At 42.2% G+C, this 22,039-nt stretch overlaps 1 protein-coding gene across 1 annotated transcript in view; it reads right to left on the bottom strand.

The window, feature by feature from the left end:
- dok7a (docking protein 7a) overlaps positions 1-22,039 on the bottom strand; it is a gene marked incomplete at both ends in the record, with an annotated part of 48,967 nt that overhangs the window by 7,856 nt on the left and 19,072 nt on the right. The window contains 6 exons of the mRNA XM_080741524.1: positions 415-484; positions 4,669-4,757; positions 5,901-6,533; positions 6,809-6,857; positions 12,149-12,975; positions 19,525-19,623. Of these exons, the coding sequence (XP_080597650.1) occupies positions 415-484; positions 4,669-4,757; positions 5,901-6,533; positions 6,809-6,857; positions 12,149-12,975; positions 19,525-19,623 (1,767 nt within the window). The remainder of the gene's footprint in view (positions 1-414; positions 485-4,668; positions 4,758-5,900; positions 6,534-6,808; positions 6,858-12,148; positions 12,976-19,524; positions 19,624-22,039) is intronic.

Genomic DNA, 22,039 nt, shown 5'->3' with positions numbered 1-22,039 from the left:
ATCGTGTGGGTGAGACACATCGTCAGGGTGTGTCTCACCCTGACGAGCACTAATAATATTTGAGCTTAAAGTTAGTAGCGCGATGGATACTTTCCGAGAATATGTTTAGCTGAAGGAACTTTCTGTCACCTTTCCTGTTCACCCTCTACACCTCTGACTTCTACTTCAACTCGAGTACGTGCCACCTACAGAAGTTCTTGGACAACTCCTCCATTGTCATCTGCAATACCGAGGGCGTAACGAGGAGGTGCACAGAGCCCTGGAGGAGAGCTTCATAGGGTTATGTGATGACATCCATGCGATACCAAGATGTTTTAGAAACATCTACTAAATGCCCAGAGGCCATTTTGCCATTCTGAAATGTCAGGATGTCATTGTGCTGAAACGGGCCACTACCGCAGAGAAAGTACTCACCTTCACTCTCGTGAAAATGTCTCTGCTGTCCACAGGTACCCATTAGCTCATACTTGATTTTGTCCTCTGTCTGGAAGATATAGAGCAAAGGATTGTTGATCATATAACAGGCTGTGCTTTATTATGCATGGCATATTTCAATGATAAACTCAAACGTTTTCAATATTTCACCGGTACGTTTGACAGACATCATTTCATCATCGGTTCACTGGGCTTGTTAAAAAAATAGATTTTTGAGAGACTTTCAAGTCTCAAGTATTTGGAGTTGCGCCTTCAGTCAGCTTCAGCCAAATATCCTGTCTGCTGAGTTTCATCACTACGAAGGCTTACTGCTGCCTTTCAATCTGTGCCCACTGATCCCTGATTCTAACGCAGGCATTTGAACAGCTGCTGTGCTGTGAGGATTGCTGGAATAGTGCTGCCTCATTGCTCCCTGTCTCGGTAAGAGCTGGACGCTGCAGTCAGGGGTGTCGCACCAAATTCTGGGCCCTTGGTACAAGGATTCACTGCGGGCCCCCATGAATCATCTTCATAGGTGGAGGGGGTTTAACCCATTTCGACTGGGAACGCATTATTTTGTGCTTTAACTATTGAAAAATAGCAGATATACAAGCTCACAGTGCGCACCGAGAGTGCCGCGCAGCAAGCTTGTAGATCTGCTATATGTATATATCGAAAAATCCATGCCAAAAGTCTTATATTGCATATTTCAAATCCTTCTAAGGTTTTTGAAAAACCTATGTTTCTATGTCAGTGGTGCTCAAACCTTTTCATGTGAAGGACCCCCAAAATGATATGTATTTGGCCACGGACCCCCATCTCAAAATATTTAGTTCCATGGACCCCACAGGTGCAAAATTTGAGTTACAAATGTTCGCTTAAAAAATACATATATTCAAAGATTTGCACACATTTCCACGACTTTTCAAAAATAGCAGATCTACAAGCTCGCACAGAGTGCCGCGCTGTGAGCTTGTATATCTGCTATTTTTCAATAGTTAAAGTATAATATAATTCTAGGCCCCTCCACCTTGGGCCCTAGTAACTCAGTCCCACTTTCCCCCCCTTTTGACGCCCCTGGCTACAGTATAAAGGGAGGGAAGGTTGATGGTTTAGTTATGTTTCTGTCCACTGGATTCTTTGGATTGGACCAGAACCATGGCCAAGGAGAATGGGAGTCAGCTAAAGACAATCTGGTTCATTACTCTATGCAGTAATGTACAGAATGTGTGATTACTGAAAGCACAATGCATTGACAATTCATTCAAAAACATATTGTTGCCTATAAAAATATTGTAGACTTTGACGGTTGACTGAATACCATCACATATCATCATTTCAAATCACCTTATTGTTAGTTATGCTCTGATTATTGTTTTGGTGGAACACACACCTATAGAAACAAGCGCAGCGTTTACTACTGAGCTGTTTTGTAGCCTATAATCATCAGAGGATTAACTGTTTAATTAAAACAAGTTATATTCCAAACCATCTGCCACTACGATGCTGCTTGACTGCACTTTGCCTTTGTTTGAGACTTTGTAAAGTACTGTTAAGCCACTGTTTCTCAATGTCTGGTCCGGGGACCACCCAGGGTCCAATATGGGTCTGAATCTGAGGATTTTACAGTGTAGATTGAGGTCCCAGGTATAAGAAATAGTATCGAATTGGGTACCGTGGCCTCAAACTGGGGGCCCATGAAACGAAAGGGGAGCAGCTGTGCAATAAAGCTGCTCCCCTTACAGCAGTGATTCTCTAGCTTTTTGTAGATTATTGTATTGTTCTTATTGAACTTTTAAAGCTGTTAATTAATTGCCTCTTCCTTTTCCTTGTTTCTTTGTCTTATTGTTCAATTTTCTATAAAAATGGGCTAATAAACTAAACTAAGCTCATATACAGTACATATATCTTGCAGCCGTGCAGCTATGGATGGGTGCTCTGGAGCAGGATGTAACTCAGGAAAACAACATTATTATTGCAACCGTAGGTCGCAGTTTACTGTCAGAACCGTTACATCTTGACCGTATCCGCCTGGACGGGTAACGCCTGACACCGTGGTTCCCCTGACACATCACTGTGACATCACAGGTGACATGACAGTGATGTCAGATACGCAGAGCAGGGATAACGCCTGACACTGTGGTTCCCCTGACACATCACTGTGACATCACAGGTGACATGACAGTGATGTCAGATACACAGAGCAGGGATAACGCCTGACACTGTGGTTCCCCTGACACATCACTGTGACATCACAGGTGACATGACAGTGATGTCAGATACGCAGAGCAGGGATAACGCCTGACACTGTGGTTCCCCTGACACATCACTGTGACATCACAGTGGTGTGGCTGGTTCAGACAGGTCCCTGATGTCATCAATATTAAGCCCATATCTAACAGGACTTCATATGGGAATGCCCATATATAGAGGAAGACAGCCCATATCTGTGTGGCTGGTTCAGACAGGGATCTCCATGTATGGGCATAAAAGTGATTGTATGTATGATGTCAGATGTGATGGACGTCATAGGATTTTCATATGACGAATAACTGAGTAAGCATGTTTAGGTCTCACAGCAAAGCATATCTCCATATATGTTTGGGGTCTCACAGCAAAGCATATCTCCATATACAGTACATGGATCTCCATATGGGTACCAGGAGTCTCCATACTGTATATGGGTAACTGGTCCGATATACATCACTGACCAGACGGCCAAGACATGGCCTTGTCGCCCTGAGGCGTCTTACTAGTTAGAGGTGCAGCTGTTCACAAAATTCACGGTTTGTTTCAATATTTTGGTGTCACGGTTCGATATTTTTCAGAAATAAACAGAAATAAGGTTGAGGTAAGAAAAACAAGTGCTTCTCTTCCCCTACACTTGTGGAGTGGTCTTGTTTTGAATGGGTATGACACACCAGCTTAAAGGACAACTTTGTTTTTTTATAACAAGGTTCATATTTTAGATAGTAATTAAAGAATATAAAAGATGAGAGTTAAAATATTTTCATTTACTCCTTTCTATCGTTTTAGAGATTTTAATTATTTTGATTTCAGTGGCTGGAGGCATGCGAACAAGTGGCTATATATGTCTTTTTACACAGAATAAGCCCATTCCCAAGATGCACCGCAATCTTTCATGGGCAGATGTGACTTCTGGGTTTAGTGTAAATAGCAATAAAGAAATTGCAGGGTTATTGTGTCTAAAAAGACATATTTAGCCACTTGTACACATGCCCCAAGCGTTCGCATGCCCCACGTTTTAGCACGCTAAACGTGCTAAAACGAGAGAACGAAGTAAATGAAAACATTTTAACACTCACTTTTTCTTTTTTCTAATTACAATCTAAAATATGAACCCTTGTTGTAAAAAAACAAAGTTGTCCTTTAATATGTTAGTGTGAAACATTGTATTTTAGTTCTGCATTTAAAATGAAAATTCTGTACAGGGCGTTCAGTTCAGTACGGGGCCGTTTGATTCGGTACACCGGTTTGGTTCGGTATTTTTCACCTTTAATTATTAGATGTTATTGAAGTGTAATTAACACACTGAGAATGCTGTGATTTAACCACCTACAGTATATACTTAGTTGACCCGAGTCCCCCAGGGCTCTATACTAGATCTGTAAATAGCGGATCTATATGATCACAACGCAGCACAACGTGGCGTGGAGTGAGATTGTAGATCAGCTATTTTCAGCAAATGTACGCTGTCAGAACAAGGACGCTAGGCTTCAGTGGTTACTTTAATCACACAGTATGTGAACATGGCAGACACATTATGTCATCAGTGTTTGATATTTATAACTGCACACAGTACAGTCCTCTGTGTTAGTTGAACTCAGGAGTTTAAGTACGGAGCCAAAGGGACCTGTCCATTTCGATCATCAACATAATGTTGTGTGTTAAGTTACTGAAGCAAGATGTACTTTTCAGAACTTTAATAGACTTAGCGCATGATCAGCAATCCCTGCACATTGTAGAACACTTTAAGCTGACATTTGCTGATTATAAAAAATACAAAAACTGAGCTGTAATTAATATTAATTCTTCATAAGCGCTAGCTAGACGGTAAAATCCTTTATTTTTACTGTGTAGCGATTGAAAAAGAAAACGTATTTGTCACGCTATCAAGTCTTTACAGACTAGTTTCGCTGGAACTGACAGCACACTGACGTAACACTGCTACTGTGTGCGTGGTCCTGATAGAGTAAAGCGGATTACAGGATGCTGGGGAGTGGGACAGCCTACCTCCGAATTCTTCTCCACCGCTCGACTCTCCATGATCTCATAAGCAGGATCAACTTTGTGTCTTTCCCCTTTAATGTTCAGCCTCTTATCTGTTGGTGAAGGCAGATAAGGGTGCACATGAGATATGTGAAACAGAACTCAACGCACCAAAAAAGCCTGTCAAAGAAAACGGTGAGGTAGATGGCAGAACAGGACAGTTTCATAATGGGTACAAATGCAACATTGTGTGTTTGTTTTTGGAGTACACTGTGATGCAGCCAAATTGGCCTCTTGGTATAAACGTACTGTACGAGTCCCTGCAGAGGCAAAGACGGGAACAATTGAGGAAATAACAGGGACAGATTTGTCATCTCACACAGTACCACAAAGATATTACAGAACTGGATATAGCATTACTTTGCTGCCTGCTGCTCCCTTGCATGTTTGAGGAAAGTGCTGTATTAGTCATGGATAATGGCACCACGGGTGGTTACATTAGCTCTTGTCTGTTGGTAAATAGGTTTCACTAGGGCTGTGCGATATGGACAAAATAGATCACAATATTTCTAATCAATTACCTCGATCATTTTGTGTGTGTGTGTGTGTGTGTGTGTGTGTGTGTGTGTGTGTGTGTGTGTGTGTGTGTGTGTGTGTGTGTGTGTGTGTGTAAAATAAGACTCAAATGATTAAAACCAGGTAAGGACAATATTTACATCATGTTATGATATTACAATATTCTAGACTAGAGTCTAGACATTATCTAGTCCCTTATTACGATATAATATCGATATATTGCCCAGCCCTAGTCAAACCTGTATAGTGGCCATCAGTAGACTTTACAGTGCGAAAACAACAGTGTCTGTCTAATGACAAGTGAGTGGAGTTGTATCTAATAATGTATTGCTGCTGTATATCACCTCTAATTACAGTAACTTTCAACAATAGCGTTCTACTCACAGGAATTAATGGTATAGTCAAGTTAACAATAACATGCAGGAGCAGCACAGACTGCTGTGTAATTAATGAGTGGTAATTAGAGGGAACAAAAGGAAGAAAAGACAAAGTAGGAAAAGTATTTTTTTATTTTTATTGATGTAAGACAGAAGAATAGGACAGAAACCAAGAATCCAACCCAGAGGACGAAGACTTTGAAGAGGAATACTCAAAAAGCCTTTGTTTTGTGAAGAAGAAAAAGTAGAAGAATAAGATAAGAAAACAAGCACAGGAAGAAGATGGAGGGAGGGACCTCTTACCTTCAACGGACACTGAATGACCCTTCACCTCCTCCTCACATTGAGGAGCTCCAGCCATGCTCCTCCGTGCCCGTCCAGAACCATGAACGTGTTCTTGAGGATCCACCTCGTGCGCCAGAGTTTTCCTAATCCACGCCCCAGACGAGACGGGTTGACCAAAGATGGAGCAGTTCCTCTCACAACTGTGCAAAGTGAAACCGTTATGGCTGGTATAGGCGTTTGCGGGGGTGACGTGTACGGGACGGTGACAGTTCTGCGCTTTGCACTTAAAACATTTTTCATAAAGGGCAGTAGTTCTACTGTCTTTCTGAGAAGATGCTGCCGTGCACCGGTCGACTGATTTGGGTTCAGGTTCACGCGGTCCCAGCACCGACCGCATCGACTCGTACGAGTTCATCCGGTTGGCCTTTGGGGCCCCGTCTGCCTTCGGGTAACTCAGAAGCTCAGCTATGAGGCTGGCTAACTTATCTCGTCCTTTTTTCGGCTGAGGCGTTTCCCGATTTTCCTTCTGCGCGTGCTTCTGGGAGCTGTGGGTGTCGTCCTGCGAGCGCAAGTCTGCAGTTTTCTTGGTTGTGATGAACATCTTGGCGGGTTGTTGTGCGGAGCTGCACGGGGACTTGTCAACACTTTGATCTGCCGGATTGAGAACATGATGCTCTGTCTGGAACCACAAGTCTTGTTCATGCTGTATGTTGTGCCTCTCGGGCAAAATGGTAATACCGGTATATTCTTTGATATCATAAAATATCATATCTAGAGAAGCTGTGTCTAATGGTGTGAATCATACACTGTAAAGTAATAATAATCATAATAATAAATCAGTCTTGTATAGTGCATTTCTTGAACCCGATACATCCAGTGTGTAAATGTAGTTTAATTAACACTAGTTTTTTGTTGAAGACACTTACCTGGTATGGCAGGAATCACTGCAGTACTGGCTGGAGTGTATGGTGTTCCCTGTAGGGTGACAGAGGAACATTTTATTAAACAGACTCTGAACACAATGGGCCTTCACACAAACAGAGTTAACTGAGTTTAATTCGTACAAAACATAAGCCCTCTTGGGTATTGATTTATTTAATTTATTTCAGAAAGCTCCAAACAGGGGCATAACAGCCATAGTCTCGCAAAGCCAAACAATCAGAGATCTACTGATTAATTCTGCTGCTTGATTCTGATTTGTTCAGTTATAGTAAAATACTCTGTAAGCTACATACACAACTGGAATACATTTATCATTATCACTGCACCGACATCTTGTTTACAATATTCACCATACAGATATATCGTTGTTGTCGGGTGGAAACCTTGTCCATGTCCAAAACCGTTTGTTTTGCATTTTTAATTTTAAAAATGATTTAAACTAGTGAAAACAACGCCTCGAGGCGTTGTGTGCTTGTAGATCTGCTGTTTTCACAAATTTTGTGCGACGGCCTTGTACGATGAAGCAGGGCTTTACTTTGCAAAAGACTATACAAATCTGAAACTTGGAGATACGAGGTTTCACCGACAACGACAATATGGATGTATTACCGTTCACAATTTCGTTTTTTTCAATTGCAGGGAATATTTCACTTTTTTATTGTCTACTCAGGCTTTTGGGAACACCGGACAGTTTCAGGGGTTGATTTAGTATTTAGATTTTATCAGAGACGCCCCCTTCCTATACAAACCTACTGTAACTTCAAACTCCATATTAAGCATGATAGATTCATCTAAAGGTTCTGGTGAGTCATACTGCCCTCCTAGTACACAAGAAGGCTGTGTTTTTTTTTTTTATTCCTTTTTTATTATTTTTAAAAAATAAACTGGGGGAAATAAGTACATCCAATAGAATAAAACGTATATATATATATATATAACTATTAATTTTGCGAATATCTGTCCGTCCCCGTCCGCCGTCTGACCGTCTGTCTGCATGCTGACATCACTGATACTAAAACGTGTCCCCGCCATGGTAACAGCTGCATGCTGAAAAAATGCCCAAATTTGGAGATCAGCATGGTGACATCACTGATAATAAACAGTGTGGCCACCATGGTAACAGCCGCATCCTGAAACAATGCCCAAATTGGAGATGATGTCCGCTTTCTGTCTGCATGCTGACGTCATACTCTGACGTCATAGTACTGACATCACAGACTGATACAAAGGGTATTGCACAACTGGACATCAATGGTGACTGTTCTGCCCAACGGGTACCGGTCTGAGTTCTTCAACATTACTTCTGAGATATACTGTGAGTGTGCATACCCCCCGGCACAGGACTAGTTTGTTTATATATATATATATATATATATATATATATATATATATATATGAAAAAGTTGTCAAAAAACACGGCAGTCTCAAGTATTAGGAGGGTAGTATGAGTCACCAGAACCAAGGACAGTGTTTTTGATGAGTTTGAAGTTACAATGGGTTTGTATAGGAAGGGGGCATGCTCCCAAAAGCCTGAGTAAATGATTACTAAAATTACCAAAAGTGAAATATCCCTGGTGTTTATGGTTACATGAATGCATATTAATAACAATAATAATAATTTTATAACAATTTATATTTGAAACAAATCTCAAATACTGCTCTTACAGTTAAAGCAGTGTTATAGGCAGTGTAATTCTGGTAGCTTCCTCATAGCGTGGATAACGGTAAAGTGCTAAGGTTTTTACCATATAGGGCACGGTCAAACCACAGTTTTATTCTACCTACCTACTGTATGAGGGCAGATTCTGCCAATGCTTTTCAATGAGAACGGAGTGTATTCATGCAGAAATACACCAACGGCAAGAATCCATTCCCATTGAAAAGCATAGGCAGAATCCGCCCTCATAGGTAGAATTAAACTTCGGTTTGACCGTACCCTTAAAGCATACTCGGGGTGGTGCTTCCCATCCTTGAGTATGATGTAAGAGCAAAATGGCCACTGTATGAAAACTGAATAATAATATTCACCACCATAATAGTCTCTGAAGAGAGAGAGGTATAGTGCAGCAAAGTGAAACTTGATTTGAATTAGTAGCTAGATGCACTACCAGTAGGTGGAGCTCTATGTGTAGAATATCCAATGAAGTAACCAACTATTTACATCTCACTGACAAAGAGCTATTATTTTTATAATAATATATATGAGGAGCCTGCTTCAAATTCCTGTTTATTTATTATTGAATAAAATCAATCAATAAATCAATCAACCAATCAATTGAATTTAATGACAATTCCTGAGAAATATCAAAATACAATGCGAAACAAACACAATTATGAATTGTCCATTCAAGAACAGTGAGCATGTACTATGCATAACATTTATGTAAAATATCCTAAACTTGAAACCATAAATAATTTGATGTTCTCTCACAAATCATACGTAGCTATAAAGGAAGGGGGGAAAAAGCTCCTCTTGAACTGCAAGTCCAAGGGCCATGGAAATTAGCCTCAAGAAGTCTAGACAGCGGGGAGAAAAACAAGTTCTAAACAATTACTACATCTAAATAAAGTCCAATCAATGAGTCAAGGGTAAAGCAGCACCAGTTCACAGAATCAAGGCCAACCAACCAACTAAAGCAGTGGTTCTCAAACTTTTTGGGCTTCAGCAATCAGCACCCCCTTTTCATGATTGCTGAATCCAAGTACCCCCTTTAATCGACAACATTTTGACTAGAAAATACTGACATCAAAAGTCCAGTTTGTATGTCAATATGTTAACAGTAAAACATTCTTACTTACTTTGGAGCAGCACGTTCACATACATTTGTCAATGTTTTATCATTAAACATACCAGTAAAATAAATGTTTCTACTTTCCATTTTCTCTCAATACCCCCTGTAGTACCTCTGCGTACCGCTAGGGGTACACATACGCCCATTGGAGAAACACTGAACTAAAGGTTGGACATTCTCAGACAGAGGAATACTCCTGCTGCACCAGGAAATTATTCTGCTAATTATCCCACCTGCTAGACAGATGGGCTGTGGGATTGTTATTTGTTTGTCCTGAAGGGAAAAAAAAAACTCAACAAAAAAACAGGGAGAGTTCTCACACAGGTCATTATTGATAGCAAGCTACAGAACAGATTATACAGGCCAGTGCACATCCTTATGTGTCGCTGGTGCAGGACAAAACCAGTAAGACTCCCTAATCGGGAGATAAGCGACCGTAGGTGGCTTATCTCCACAAATAGGGCAAAAATGTGTTTTTCCAAAATCTTCCTGATCCATGTTGATGACATGAGTGTAGACATGCTGTGTAGTGATATTCGTGATTTTAGGGCAAAAACTGTAGGAGCAGTGTCCAAAAATGTGTTTTAAAAATCGGCCTGAAGGTGGCGCTAGAATAGGGCCATGTGAGAAATGAGGGGTGGGGTCTCCACGTTGCCTTGGCGGACGAATAGGTACCGGCCCCGGCTCTCCCGGACGCTCCTAGCCCGAGTTACGGCATTTTATGTGCGCTGCAGTGGCAGGGGGTCCTCCACTGGGGGCGCCACCACTTTTGCATCCGTTCTGGAGCACCAGGAGTCGGTGGTCCCCGGGAATTCCCCGTGAGCAGCCCCGTTGGGGTGGTCATGTGGTCATTTTTGCACATTTGGTCATTTTTTACATCTGGGGGTCCCCCAGGGACCTGGGGGTCCCTGGGGCTCCGGGGGTCCTTGGAGGTTGTAGTTTGGCAGGCAAGGAGTGTGTGTGTAAAATCTGGCATGGATCGGGTCAACGGGTGCGGAGATATAAGCAGGGAAAAAGTGTGACGTGTGACACATTTGGTCATTTTTTACATCGGGGGGTCCCCCAGGGACCTGGGGGTCCCTGGGGCTCCGGGGGTCCTTGGAGGTTGTAGTTTGGCAGTCAAGGAGTGTGTGTGCAAAATTTGGCATGGATGGGGGCAACGGTTGTGGAGATATGAGCAGGGCAAAAGTGTGACGGACGGACGGACGGACGGACGGACTGACTGACCCACAGACAGCCGGTGGAGGTTTCTACAGTAAGTAGCTCCCTACGGTCGCAATTAATGTAATCAAAAGAAAGGAACAGTCGACACAGCAGCTTGATGCTCAGAAAAAAGTTTTACTGTGCAAACTCGGCAAACAATGTTTCGACCCCAGGATCAAAATGTTGTTCGCTGAGTTTTTCTGAACATCCAGCTGTGCACACAAGCTGCCATAACCATCCCGGTTCGATCGCAGGCTCCACTTCACTTCATTTCAAACTTTTCAAAGTATCCTTGAGTAACTGCTTTCGATGTCAGTGAATGTGTGTGAATGAGTGAAGGTAACACACATGGTGTGGATAAATGTGATAAAGAAATAACCTTTTACAATAACCATGAGTTAAAGGATAACACTTTTGTGAATATCAAAGTCAGGGGTGTCACACCAAATTCTGGGCCCTGGATACAAGAATTCACTGTGGGCCCCCCATGAAAGAGAAACAGAGAGGGATGAGTGCCGCGCTGCGAGCTTGTAGATCTGCTATTTTTTTTAAATTGTGAAAATTCTTTGAATATTTCAAATCCTTCTAAGGTTTTTTTGAAAAAACAATGTTTCTATGTCAGTGGTGCTCAAACCTTTTCATTTGAAGGACCGCCAAAATAATATGTATTTGGCCACGGACCCCGATCTCAAAATAGCAGAATTTGAGTTACAAATGTTCGATTTGCACACATTTTCGACTTTTCAGAAATAGCAGATCTACAAGCTCGCAAACTCACTGTGAGTCAGTGTGTATATCTGCTATTTTTCAGTAGCTAAAGTATAAAATAATTAAGGCCCCTCCACCTTGGGCCCTAGTGACCCCCCCCCTCTTTGTGACGACCCTGCTCAAAGTACTTCAACGAAATAGCAGAGACTGGTCACCAGTGCAGTGGATTGATTAAAGGAGTAGTTCACCCCCAAAATGACTTTTTTTCTATTGATTAGTCACACCATGGAGAGTAGAGTTCAATAATATTTTTAGTTTTTTGTCGCATTCCTAAGACAAAACTTTGATTAGAGTAAATTTACCCCCATTGATTCCGGATGGTGACCCGTTTCGAAACGGATGGGATGCGGAACGAATGGGGGTACATTTATTGTTATCACATTTTTGTCTTAGGAATGCGACAAAAAACTAAAAATATTATTGAACTCTAGTCTCCATGGTGTGCCTAATCAATAGAAAAAAAGTCATTTTGGGGGTGAACTACTCCTTTAAAGCCACAGTTTGAAAACAACATGCATGTATTAAGACATTAGAATGATGGGATAATACTGTACACTGTACCTTGTATCCGCCACAGGCTGAGCAGATGGTGAAGATGGTTTTTGAGGCAGGTGTGAGGGAGCTGCAAATCCGGCAGGAGTCCGGATGCTGGCTGTCGCAAGAGGGCGCCACTGTGCTTTTCTTATTTTCCTCTGACGGTTCTTGTGGAGGTCCAGTAGTTATCTGCGTTTCAGCAGTGTCCGAGGGGCCCCTGGTAACCGCAGAGCAACATTCACTGCCCTCTGATGGCTCCGAGGAGTCCACTGGCTGGCCAGCATAGTCTTTAGTTGCTGTGTGGGGTTCAGTCTCTTTGGTGGTACCTCCACTTCCCTCCTGCAACACACTCCTGGGTGTGTCGTAGAGGTACCTGAGCGATGTGGGCACTTGGTATTCGTGTCCTGGAACTGGCGGGCAGGTACAGGGGCTCAGCTCTGCAGCCAAGTGAGGGGGCAAGGTCAATAAAGAGCCAAATTCCTCCCCGGGGGCAATATCCAGACTGCCTGTGTAGGACGAGAAGCTCCCAGTGTAAGATGAGTGGCTTCCCGTGGCTATCCCACTGTCAGACGAGCTCTGGCGACCGATCTCCTGAAGTTGACGCGGGGCCTTCGAGGCAGCACGGCATCCTCCTCCCTGGTTGACGGACAGTTTCTCTGTGCTGCTCTGCAAAGCCACTTTGGGCCCTGTCTGACCAATGCTGTCAGAGGGGCTAGAGGGGGCGGTGGCCGGTTCCGTCCAAATGGCCAGCCGGCTGCCAATGCTGCAGTCCGAGTGGCTTGTGTCAGAGGTGTCAGAAGAGCCTGAGATGCTGCGGTCGTCTCCTGCCACGCACGGGTTGTACACAGATGGGGCTGCCAAAGAGAACAATATTGTTTAAGAATTCAATCAACATTAGCATTTGTTTTAACCACTTGTATAAGTTGTCATACACCATTACACCTTAGTTTTTTTTATAATTCAAATGTTTTTTATTTTTTCTTCTTAATACAAAAAGTGGTAATGGGTGGTACAGTGCAGCACAACAACAGGTACAAATATATATACAGTCAGTCCAAGATAATACAAAAATAAAAATACAAAGGAAATAAAAGTAGGAACCTCTTCACATCTTCAAATAAGTGTCATATATGTTAGAAAACTATCCCATATCTCTTTCATCTTTCCCATACCATTCACTCTTCCCAGCATGTACTCATACGATGTGATTTTGATCATCTCCTCGTTCCACTCTTTAAAAACAGGAGTTCTTGGGGTTTTCCAGTTCCGCAGCAGGATTCTGGCTGCTGTGACCAGTCCAACCTTTACTATTACAAAAGCTTTTTTATTTAACCCAGGGACCACTGTCCTGTCTCCTAAAAGACAGAGCAGTGGTAGTGGGGGTATGGTAAATCCCAACCATTTTGACAGGTAATCAAGAATTGTACACCAGAAAGGATACACCATGCGACATTCCCAAATCACATGGACATACGTGCCAACTTCTTCTTTACACTTCCAACATGTATTACTCTCTGCAATTCCCATTTTCTGTAATCTAGTTGGTGTGTAGTAATATCTATGAATTATTTTATATTGAATAAATTTTCCCCTTGCTTCTCTGATCCCTTGTCCTGCATTTGCTATAAGTCCTTTCCAATGTTCATCTTCAATATCCACACCCAGATCCCTTTGCCATATCAGTTTGAGACTGTCACATGTATCACCCAACTGTTGTTTTGACATTTTATAAAATACGGAGGCGGTATGAGCTTCGTGTGGTAGTTTTAAATAATCAAGCAATGGGTTTTCACCAGCATCAAAAGTACTGCCCAGACAATGTCTCATTTGGAAATATTTCCAAAATGTACCATCATTCCCAAGTTTATATTTCGCTCTCAGATCTGAGCAAGTTATAAAGTTCCCATTGTCAAATAGGTCACTGATATTATTAATCCCGGCTGTCTGCCATTTTTTCCAAAATACCTTTGTCTTCCCAATACATATTTTAGGGTTATTCCAGAGTGAAGAGTATGGTTGTTTATACTGTGACATCTTGTGTGCTTTATGAATCTTAGCCCATACATTCTTTGAATGTGACATTATAGGGTTCGGATTGGGTTCATTGCTCGCTGCCTGTGACAGAACATCAATTGGACGAAATGGTGAAGCCAGGCTTCTCTCTATGATTACCCAGTCCAAGTCAGAGTCCAACCCACTAAAGTGTTTAGACAATTTAGCCATTTCGAAGGAGATATTGTATGTCCTCATGTCTGGTAGGGCAAGGCCCCCTCTATCTCTAGGCATCCACATTTTACTCAGTTTGATTCTCGGTTTTTTCTTTTCCCAAAGAAAGTCCCTAATGATTTTATCATACTCTTTATAGATCCTGTCAGGGATATTCAAAGGGAGCATTGCTGAAATATAGTTAAACTGAGGTGCAACCACCATTTTGATAACATTCACTTTACCCCAGAGAGACAGTTTCAAAGTGCTCCACTTTTCCAGATTGTTTTTTATCTTCGTAAGTAATGGCTCATAATTTAATGCAATAATTTTGTCCAAATCTGAGGTAAGTCTAACTCCCAGGTATTTCATTCCAATAGGAACCCATCTGAAACCAAACTGAGTCACCATGTGTGAATGACATGATCTGGATATTGGCATAGCCTCAGATTTACTCCAGTTAATCTTATACCCAGACAGCTCAGAATATGTCTGAATAGTATCCATCAGGGGAGGTAGGGAGTTAGCAGGGTCCCTTATCAGTAATAAAATATCGTCCGCGTAAAGCATCAGTTTATGCTCTTTCCCCCCTCCCTCCACCCCTTTTATCGCTGTATTGGCTCTGATCATGGCTGCCAGTGGTTCGAGAAATATCGTGAATAGCAAAGGGGATAAACTGCAGCCTTGTCTGAGAGACCTAGTTATGTTAAAGTATGGAGATATGAATCCATTTGTGATAACTGCAGCTTTAGGATTTTTATATAAAATATTAAACCAAGTCCTGAAACCTTCGCCAAAACCAAAACGTGACATTGCGGCCGACATGAAGCCCCAGTCTGACCTGTCAAAGGCCTTCTCAGCATCCAGTGAAAGGGCGGCGACAGGGGCGTCGCCCGCCGCATGACGCCACGTGAGATGAATTAGCCTCCTTAAATTGTCGCTAGAAGTCCTAAATTTGATGAAGCCAACCTGTTCACCTAGGATAATGTCTGGTAACACTTTGTCCAGACGTAGTGCTAGTATTTTAGTCAACAGCTTGCAATCTACATTAATTAAGCTTAAAGGCCTGTAATTCGATGGGTCCGTGGTGTCCCTGTCCTTTTTGGGGATCAGTGTTATTAAAGCTTCATTGAAAGTGCCTGGTAACGTTCCCAGTTCAAATGCTTCTGTATATACTTTAGTCAAAATGGGAGCCAAAATATCTATAAATTTTTTAAAGTACTCGATAGGGAAGCCATCGTTGCCAGGTGACTTCCCCATTTTCATCGCTGCAATAGCATTCCTGACCTCTTTCTCATTAATCGGTGCATCCAGAAATTCAGCCTGTTGTGGGGTCATTTCGGGCAGATCTATCCTGGAGAGAAAATCTTCTAACTCCCCCTGCTCGTAATTAGAGGTAGACGTGTATAACTCTTCATAAAATTGTTGAAATACCTTGTTAATTTCTTTAGATGATGAAACTATTTCATTCCCCTTTTTAATTGCAGGAATAACACTATTATTATCTTTTTGCTTTAATTGTCGGGCCAGAAGTTTGCCAGTCTTCTCTCCCCCCTCATAAAAATTGGTCCTCAGTCTAAATAATGCATATTCTGTTTTCTTATTATATATCTCGTTCAATTGGAATTTGCATTTGCATAATTCCCGATACACCTCTTCCGTATAATGTTCTGCCAAATTTTTCTCTAGTCTGCCAATTTCACCTTCCAATTTACGTACTTGTTCAATACATTCTTTTTTCTTTTTAGATGATTGTGCTATTAATTTTCCTCGAATAAATGCCTTGCTACAGTCCCACACTGTAGCAATCGTTTCTGTTGAACCAAGATTAGTGTCAAAAAAGAACTTCAAGTCCTTAGCCAATTCAGTACTATATAGCTCATCTTGCAGTAACATAGTATTCATTCTCCACCTCCCCCTTTTCCCAGCTTCAATGTTCAGATCCATGTCAAGTTCAACCGGTGCATGATCTGACAACGCTATAGTACCAATTTTACAATCAATCACATCCTTGGTAATGGACTTGGAGATTAAGTAGAAATCAATTCTGGTATGAACTTTGTGACAATGGCTGTAAAAGGTGTATTCCCTTTCACAAGGGTTCACCAGCCGCCAAACATCTACAAGACCCACATCTTCCATTAACATGTGTAGTGCTGCTCGGTCCCTTGGGGGCGCTGTTGCCCTAAATGTACTTTTATCTAATACAGGACATGGAATTTGATTCCAATCACCTGCTGCTATGATATGACCCTCTTTAGCACCCAGAATTTTGTTCACCTCATTAATAAAGGCTGGATCATCCTTGTTAGGTGCATACACGTCACACAGAACCACTTTAACACCATTGATTAAAGCATCTATACAGATCATCCTCCCATTTTTGTCTTTGGTCTCTCCTAGCATTACAAAACTCAATCGTTTGTTAACCAAAATAATTACCCCATTTTGCTTACTATTAAATGACGAAAAAAATACCTGGCCTACCCAATCTCGTTTAAATTTTAAGGCTTCCTCATCTTTAAGATGTGACTCCTGCACAAACACAATGTCAGCTTGTTTATGTTTGAGATATGTCAATATTTTCCTTCTTTTAACTGGGTTCCCACATCCGTTAATGTTCCATGAAATAAACTTAACCATAATCAAATTGTATCCATGTACCTTCATATATGGAGCATCCAAGACTGCTAGTTACAAAAGAAATTACAAAAAAATAATCATGCTGCTGCTGTACCACCACTTCAATTACACATTTGACATCAAAATACGTAAACATGTCCAAAACCATCCCTTCTCTAGGGGTAAAAGATCAAAACCTAACTAAACAAAATAAAAATAAACCCTGTCCAAATAACGTCCTGCTATAGACAGGTAAAAATAACACAAAAACACAAAACAAAATTAACTGCACACCAATGTGGTCCGCGCAGTGCCTTGCTAGTCAGCTAACCCACGTAACCTAGTTAACTATGGGGCTAGATAACTCTCCAGGCTGCAACTCTTAACACTCCCCCCCCCCCCACCATACCTGAAAGTCAATATGTATTGCACTCCACCATAAGTTGACTCATCAATACAATGTCACAGTCCCTTCAGACCAAACCAACGTTTTCTTCATCCACTTCACTCAGCCGTAGCGCCCGCGTCTTCCTCGTTCACCTCAACGTCCCCGCCATGTTCATTAATTTCTTCATTTACCTCAAAGTTCATGCGTTCTTTGATGAACTTCTCCGCAGCTGTGCTGGATGTGAATCGGAGGTTTTTCTTCTTCCATGTAAAGCGCAGGGTCGCTGGGTGGGCTAGTGAGTTCCTGACGTTATTATCCAGTAGTAATTTTCGGGCTGTATTAAACCCTTTTCTTTTATCAGCCAGCTCCTTGGACATGTCTGGGAACATTGACAGCCTGCATCCATTCCATGATTGAATTCCTTTCTTTACCTTTGCCGCTTGCAAAACTTTATCCCTCGCAGAGGAGCGCAGAAAGCGAACCATCATAACACTGGGTGGGTGAACCATTCGGATTCGGGTTAGGTCTAGTTGCTGGAACACGATGTATCCTCTCGATCTCAAATTCTTCGCTCCAGTCAATACCCAGCCCCTCGACCACCATCTGTTGCATGCATTTCGCCAAATTATCATCTCCTAATCCATGTTTCCAGCCAAGTACTCGAACGTTATTTCGCCTGCTTCGATTTTCCAAGTTTTCAATGCGGTTCCACAAGAGCTCCAGGAGTTTGTCGTGCCTTGAAGTAGCCGCGGTCAAATTTGCCACGTCGTCCTCCATTTTGTTGATTTTATCCTCAGCAGTATTCACTCTCTCCTGGATCTCGCTCACTTTTATGATCAGCTCTGCCTGTGTAACTTTGATTTCGGATACATCTGTAGCCACCAAGCTTAAAGTAGAGCCGATCTTGCTGATTTCGGCCATGAGCTTTTCCATTGTAATTGTTCCTTTGTCTGCTTGTCCTGTTGACGGCATCGTCGGCGATGCTAGTGATACCGACAGTACCGAGCTTTTAGTGTTCCTCGTAAAATATTTAGAGGTAGACATGAACGATTTCTTGTTTCTTGCAACAAGCCACAATTAGTTTCGCACTTAAAACAAAAAAGGTGGAGTAGATTGTGTCGAAATAAGTTGTATTTAGTGGGGGGTTTTACGGAGCTCTATCAGAGTGCAGCCATCTTGCTCGGCGTCCCCACGTGACTCCCCCATTACACCTTAGTTGACCCACAGGGCTCTATAGGCCCGTTCCTTCCTACCCCCCCCCTTAACACCAAATCTCTTTGATGAAAATAGCTCATCTACATGCTCATGAGCTTACAAATCTGCTATTTTTGCCAAATGTTCACCTCAGAATAGGGATTCATGGGTTCGTGTGAATTAAGCAATATTACACGAGAGGGTGTGCATTATCATGATTATTGGCATGCCAGCCTAGTTTCCGTAGGCAGGGCTGAAGTGCCAATAATCATGATAAGGCACGACCCTCGAGTGTCATATTGCGATTATACAACAGTTGCCCTTAAAAAAACATGTCAACTTAATTTCATTGTAATTAAGATATTCGATAGAAAACTTTAATTCTTTAACGCCAGATTTCGCTACTACTGTATGTCCCTGAACTTCACATGAAAACTGCTAGAGTAGCCGCTAACAGGGAATTGCCTACGGATACAATAATAGCTAGCCAGGCCAACCGGCGCAGCTGATTTCTTTGTTTGATTAGACGTGTGGTAATGCTCATTATTCACACGGGTAGAAAGCTATTTCAACCTATTCTTCGTCGGAACTACCCGTTTTATAATATATAATATATTTTAATTTCCTTATGCCTGCTGTTACTTCTCAGCCATGTCTCCCACTACTATTCAACCCATAATAAACACCCTAAATCAAGCTCATGGATAGTATTACATTTGCAAACTCATTTTAAAAGCAACAACAGAGTCAACTTGTTATTTACGGAGAGTCATTTTGAGGGAAGAGTGCTTGCTGTAGTAATTATTACAGTAAATGCTTGGGATTTGTAAAAATGAAGACACTTCCGGGTGAGATGCAGGGGAAACTAACCATTGGGTCTTCAACTGCCTTATTGCATTAGACAGCTAAGAGCACTCAGGTCCTAACAATGACTCTGTTTAGAGTGGGGGTCTATGGGGTAGTGTGGAGGGCATTACATCCTGGCAAGGCCCACCTGCGCTGCTTCGATGAGACAGCATGCTCAGTCGTTTCTCCAGCTCCTGGGCCTCATGGTTGGCCCTCTCCTCTGAATATGCCTGGTTGGCACAGGGATCTGTTAGAAAAAGCAAGCACACACAATTATTTATATATAGGCCTCTAATGCAGTGGTTCTCAAACCTTTTCACGTCAAGGACCCCCAAATTTACACTTATATTGCAAATGGAACCAAATGGACCCGTAAGGGGCCATTTGTACAAGAGTTACAGACTCAATAAGGGCCCATTTGGTTCCTATTTCATTTAGCTGGGGACCCACCTGAACTGCCTCAAGGACCCCTGGGGGTCCCTGGACCCCACATGGAGAACCAATGGTCTAATGACCAATTATTTGTATACAAACTTTGAGACAGGTTGCATTTCCAACTCAGTTATTTTGAGAAGCGCTCGTTTCGGTTCGCTCAACGTCCTGTGTATGAGACTTGTGAGGAGCGCCTGAGCGGACTGCTCGATGAGCCAGGCAACAAATCCTAGGGCTGATGCTCTTATCCACAGTGATGTGTGACAGGAGGAGGATAAGCTTCCAAAGATTTAGATCATTAACATTTCCAGAGACTAAGACATCTCACAGATTTAAAAGTTGTAATTACACTATTATTATTTTCAAACTCAAAATCTTTTTCATATCACAGCTATGACCTCATTCATATCTGTGCAAATTAGCCTCTTATCCTCTTAGTAACACTTATCAGTCTTATCATTATGTAAACATTTTAGATTTACAAAAAAAAAAAGGATTTACTTAAAAAGCTAAATATGGGGGCATGATAGCTGAGTCTTTAAGGCGTGTACCACTTGGGTTGTGATGCCTGACAGCGAGTCCCCGGTTTGATATTCAGGCCCGGTGGACCTTTGGTTCATGTCACTCCCTTACTCTCCCCCCGTTTCCTGTCTCTCTACACCGTGACTATAAAAAGGTAAGAAAAGACCCACCAAAAATAACAAAACTATTACATTTACATTTGCCTATAATCACAAAACCAAAATATGGACGCCAGGTATAAAAATATATTAAAATGAGTGCGCACAAAGTACTCATATAGCAAATTCAAATATATTCATTACTTTTTGTAGCTGTATTTATATATTGCAATAATGTGTGGTTGTCACAAAATTCAAGGCACACCTGTCTCATGGGACACACCAGCGTGGCTCAGCATACTATTTGGGAACCACTGCATCACAGTAATCCTGACAGAAAATCCTCTCATCGTAATTTTGCACAGGGGCAACGGCTACTTCTGACAACGACATCTCGTTTGTACTTATTGCTTCAAAGCCTGCTAATCACAGAGGTAAGTCAGCGAGGCGGTCAACCATGAGCTGACGTCATTGAGAACATGGGATCTAACGAGTGACGAGGCTGAGCCTGAATTTTTAGCGGCGGTGACACAGAGACAGCTGTGAAAACATGCTGCTGCACACACACACCGTGACCCACAAATACCACCACCCATTTGGGGTGCTGTGTCTTTGTGGCGTACGCGATGCACAACAACATAAAGAGATAAAATTAGGCATGCTGTTAGGCGAAGGTTAATTCACACTTCGTCGTAGCTGTGTTTTTCTCTTGGAAATCATATTTTCGGCCAGCGATGCGGTCGCATAACGCACCGTTTCCAAAACAGATTTTTATGGGTCCCTTTACCCCTACATTTGGTTTTTAATTTTATTATTTCAAAACATTTCCAAATAAACATTCCCAAAAAAGAAATAAAAGTCTAAGAAATTCCATAAATTAGAAAACAAATGTTTAAGAAAATAGCCGATCTACAAGCTCACAAAGCGACGCGTTGTGAGCTTGTAGATCGGCTATTTTCACTAGTTTGGATCCCGCTGGTACGGTACGCCCTCCAGAGTGGAGGCGGCGTGTGGCGCCCCCTTGCAGGACGGTTGGAAGGCCAGAGAAGGGGGGGTCACACAGGGGAGCACCTTGCGGTGTTTGTGCAACACCAAAGTGCTTATAAATAGCGCGACCACATGCCCCCAGCGGCATGCACGTTGCTGCAGGCGAGTAAAGACCACGTCCCCTGGACCCCCAAGGTCAGCTGCTGGCGCTGGCATCGATTTGTCTGATCTCCCCGAGTCTAAGTTCCAGGGATAACCTGGCACAAGTAAAGGCCTGCCCATACTGTCTCCGACCGGAGAGTTCAGACATGCAGCTTTCTGAACTCAAATTCGGGTTAATGATTTTCAAAAGTTGCAAGTGACGTCATTTTGTAGTTGAACTTCGGTGAAGTTCGGTGGTTGGAGACAGTATGGACAGGCCTTGAAGGTGTATTCAGTGATAATGAAAGTGGCCGGGGGTCATCTTGTCCCTTACTGGCCTTACAGCGTGGAAATGTTTCGTTTTTTATTGATTTTTTACACCATTATAATGTTCTCGTTTTGATCATTAGACCCAATCACTGAATATCGCTAGGCCTACGTCTCCAGCTTCAGGATATGTATGATAGGGATTTACTACGAGAC

This window comes from Nannobrachium achirus (assembly GCF_963921795.1).
Source record: "Nannobrachium achirus genome assembly, chromosome: 14".
In the NCBI taxonomy this organism is placed as follows: domain Eukaryota; kingdom Metazoa; phylum Chordata; class Actinopteri; order Myctophiformes; family Myctophidae; genus Nannobrachium; species Nannobrachium achirus.
Note: the sequence above shows the minus strand (reverse complement) of the source record. Positions and strands in the feature narration are given on the sequence as shown.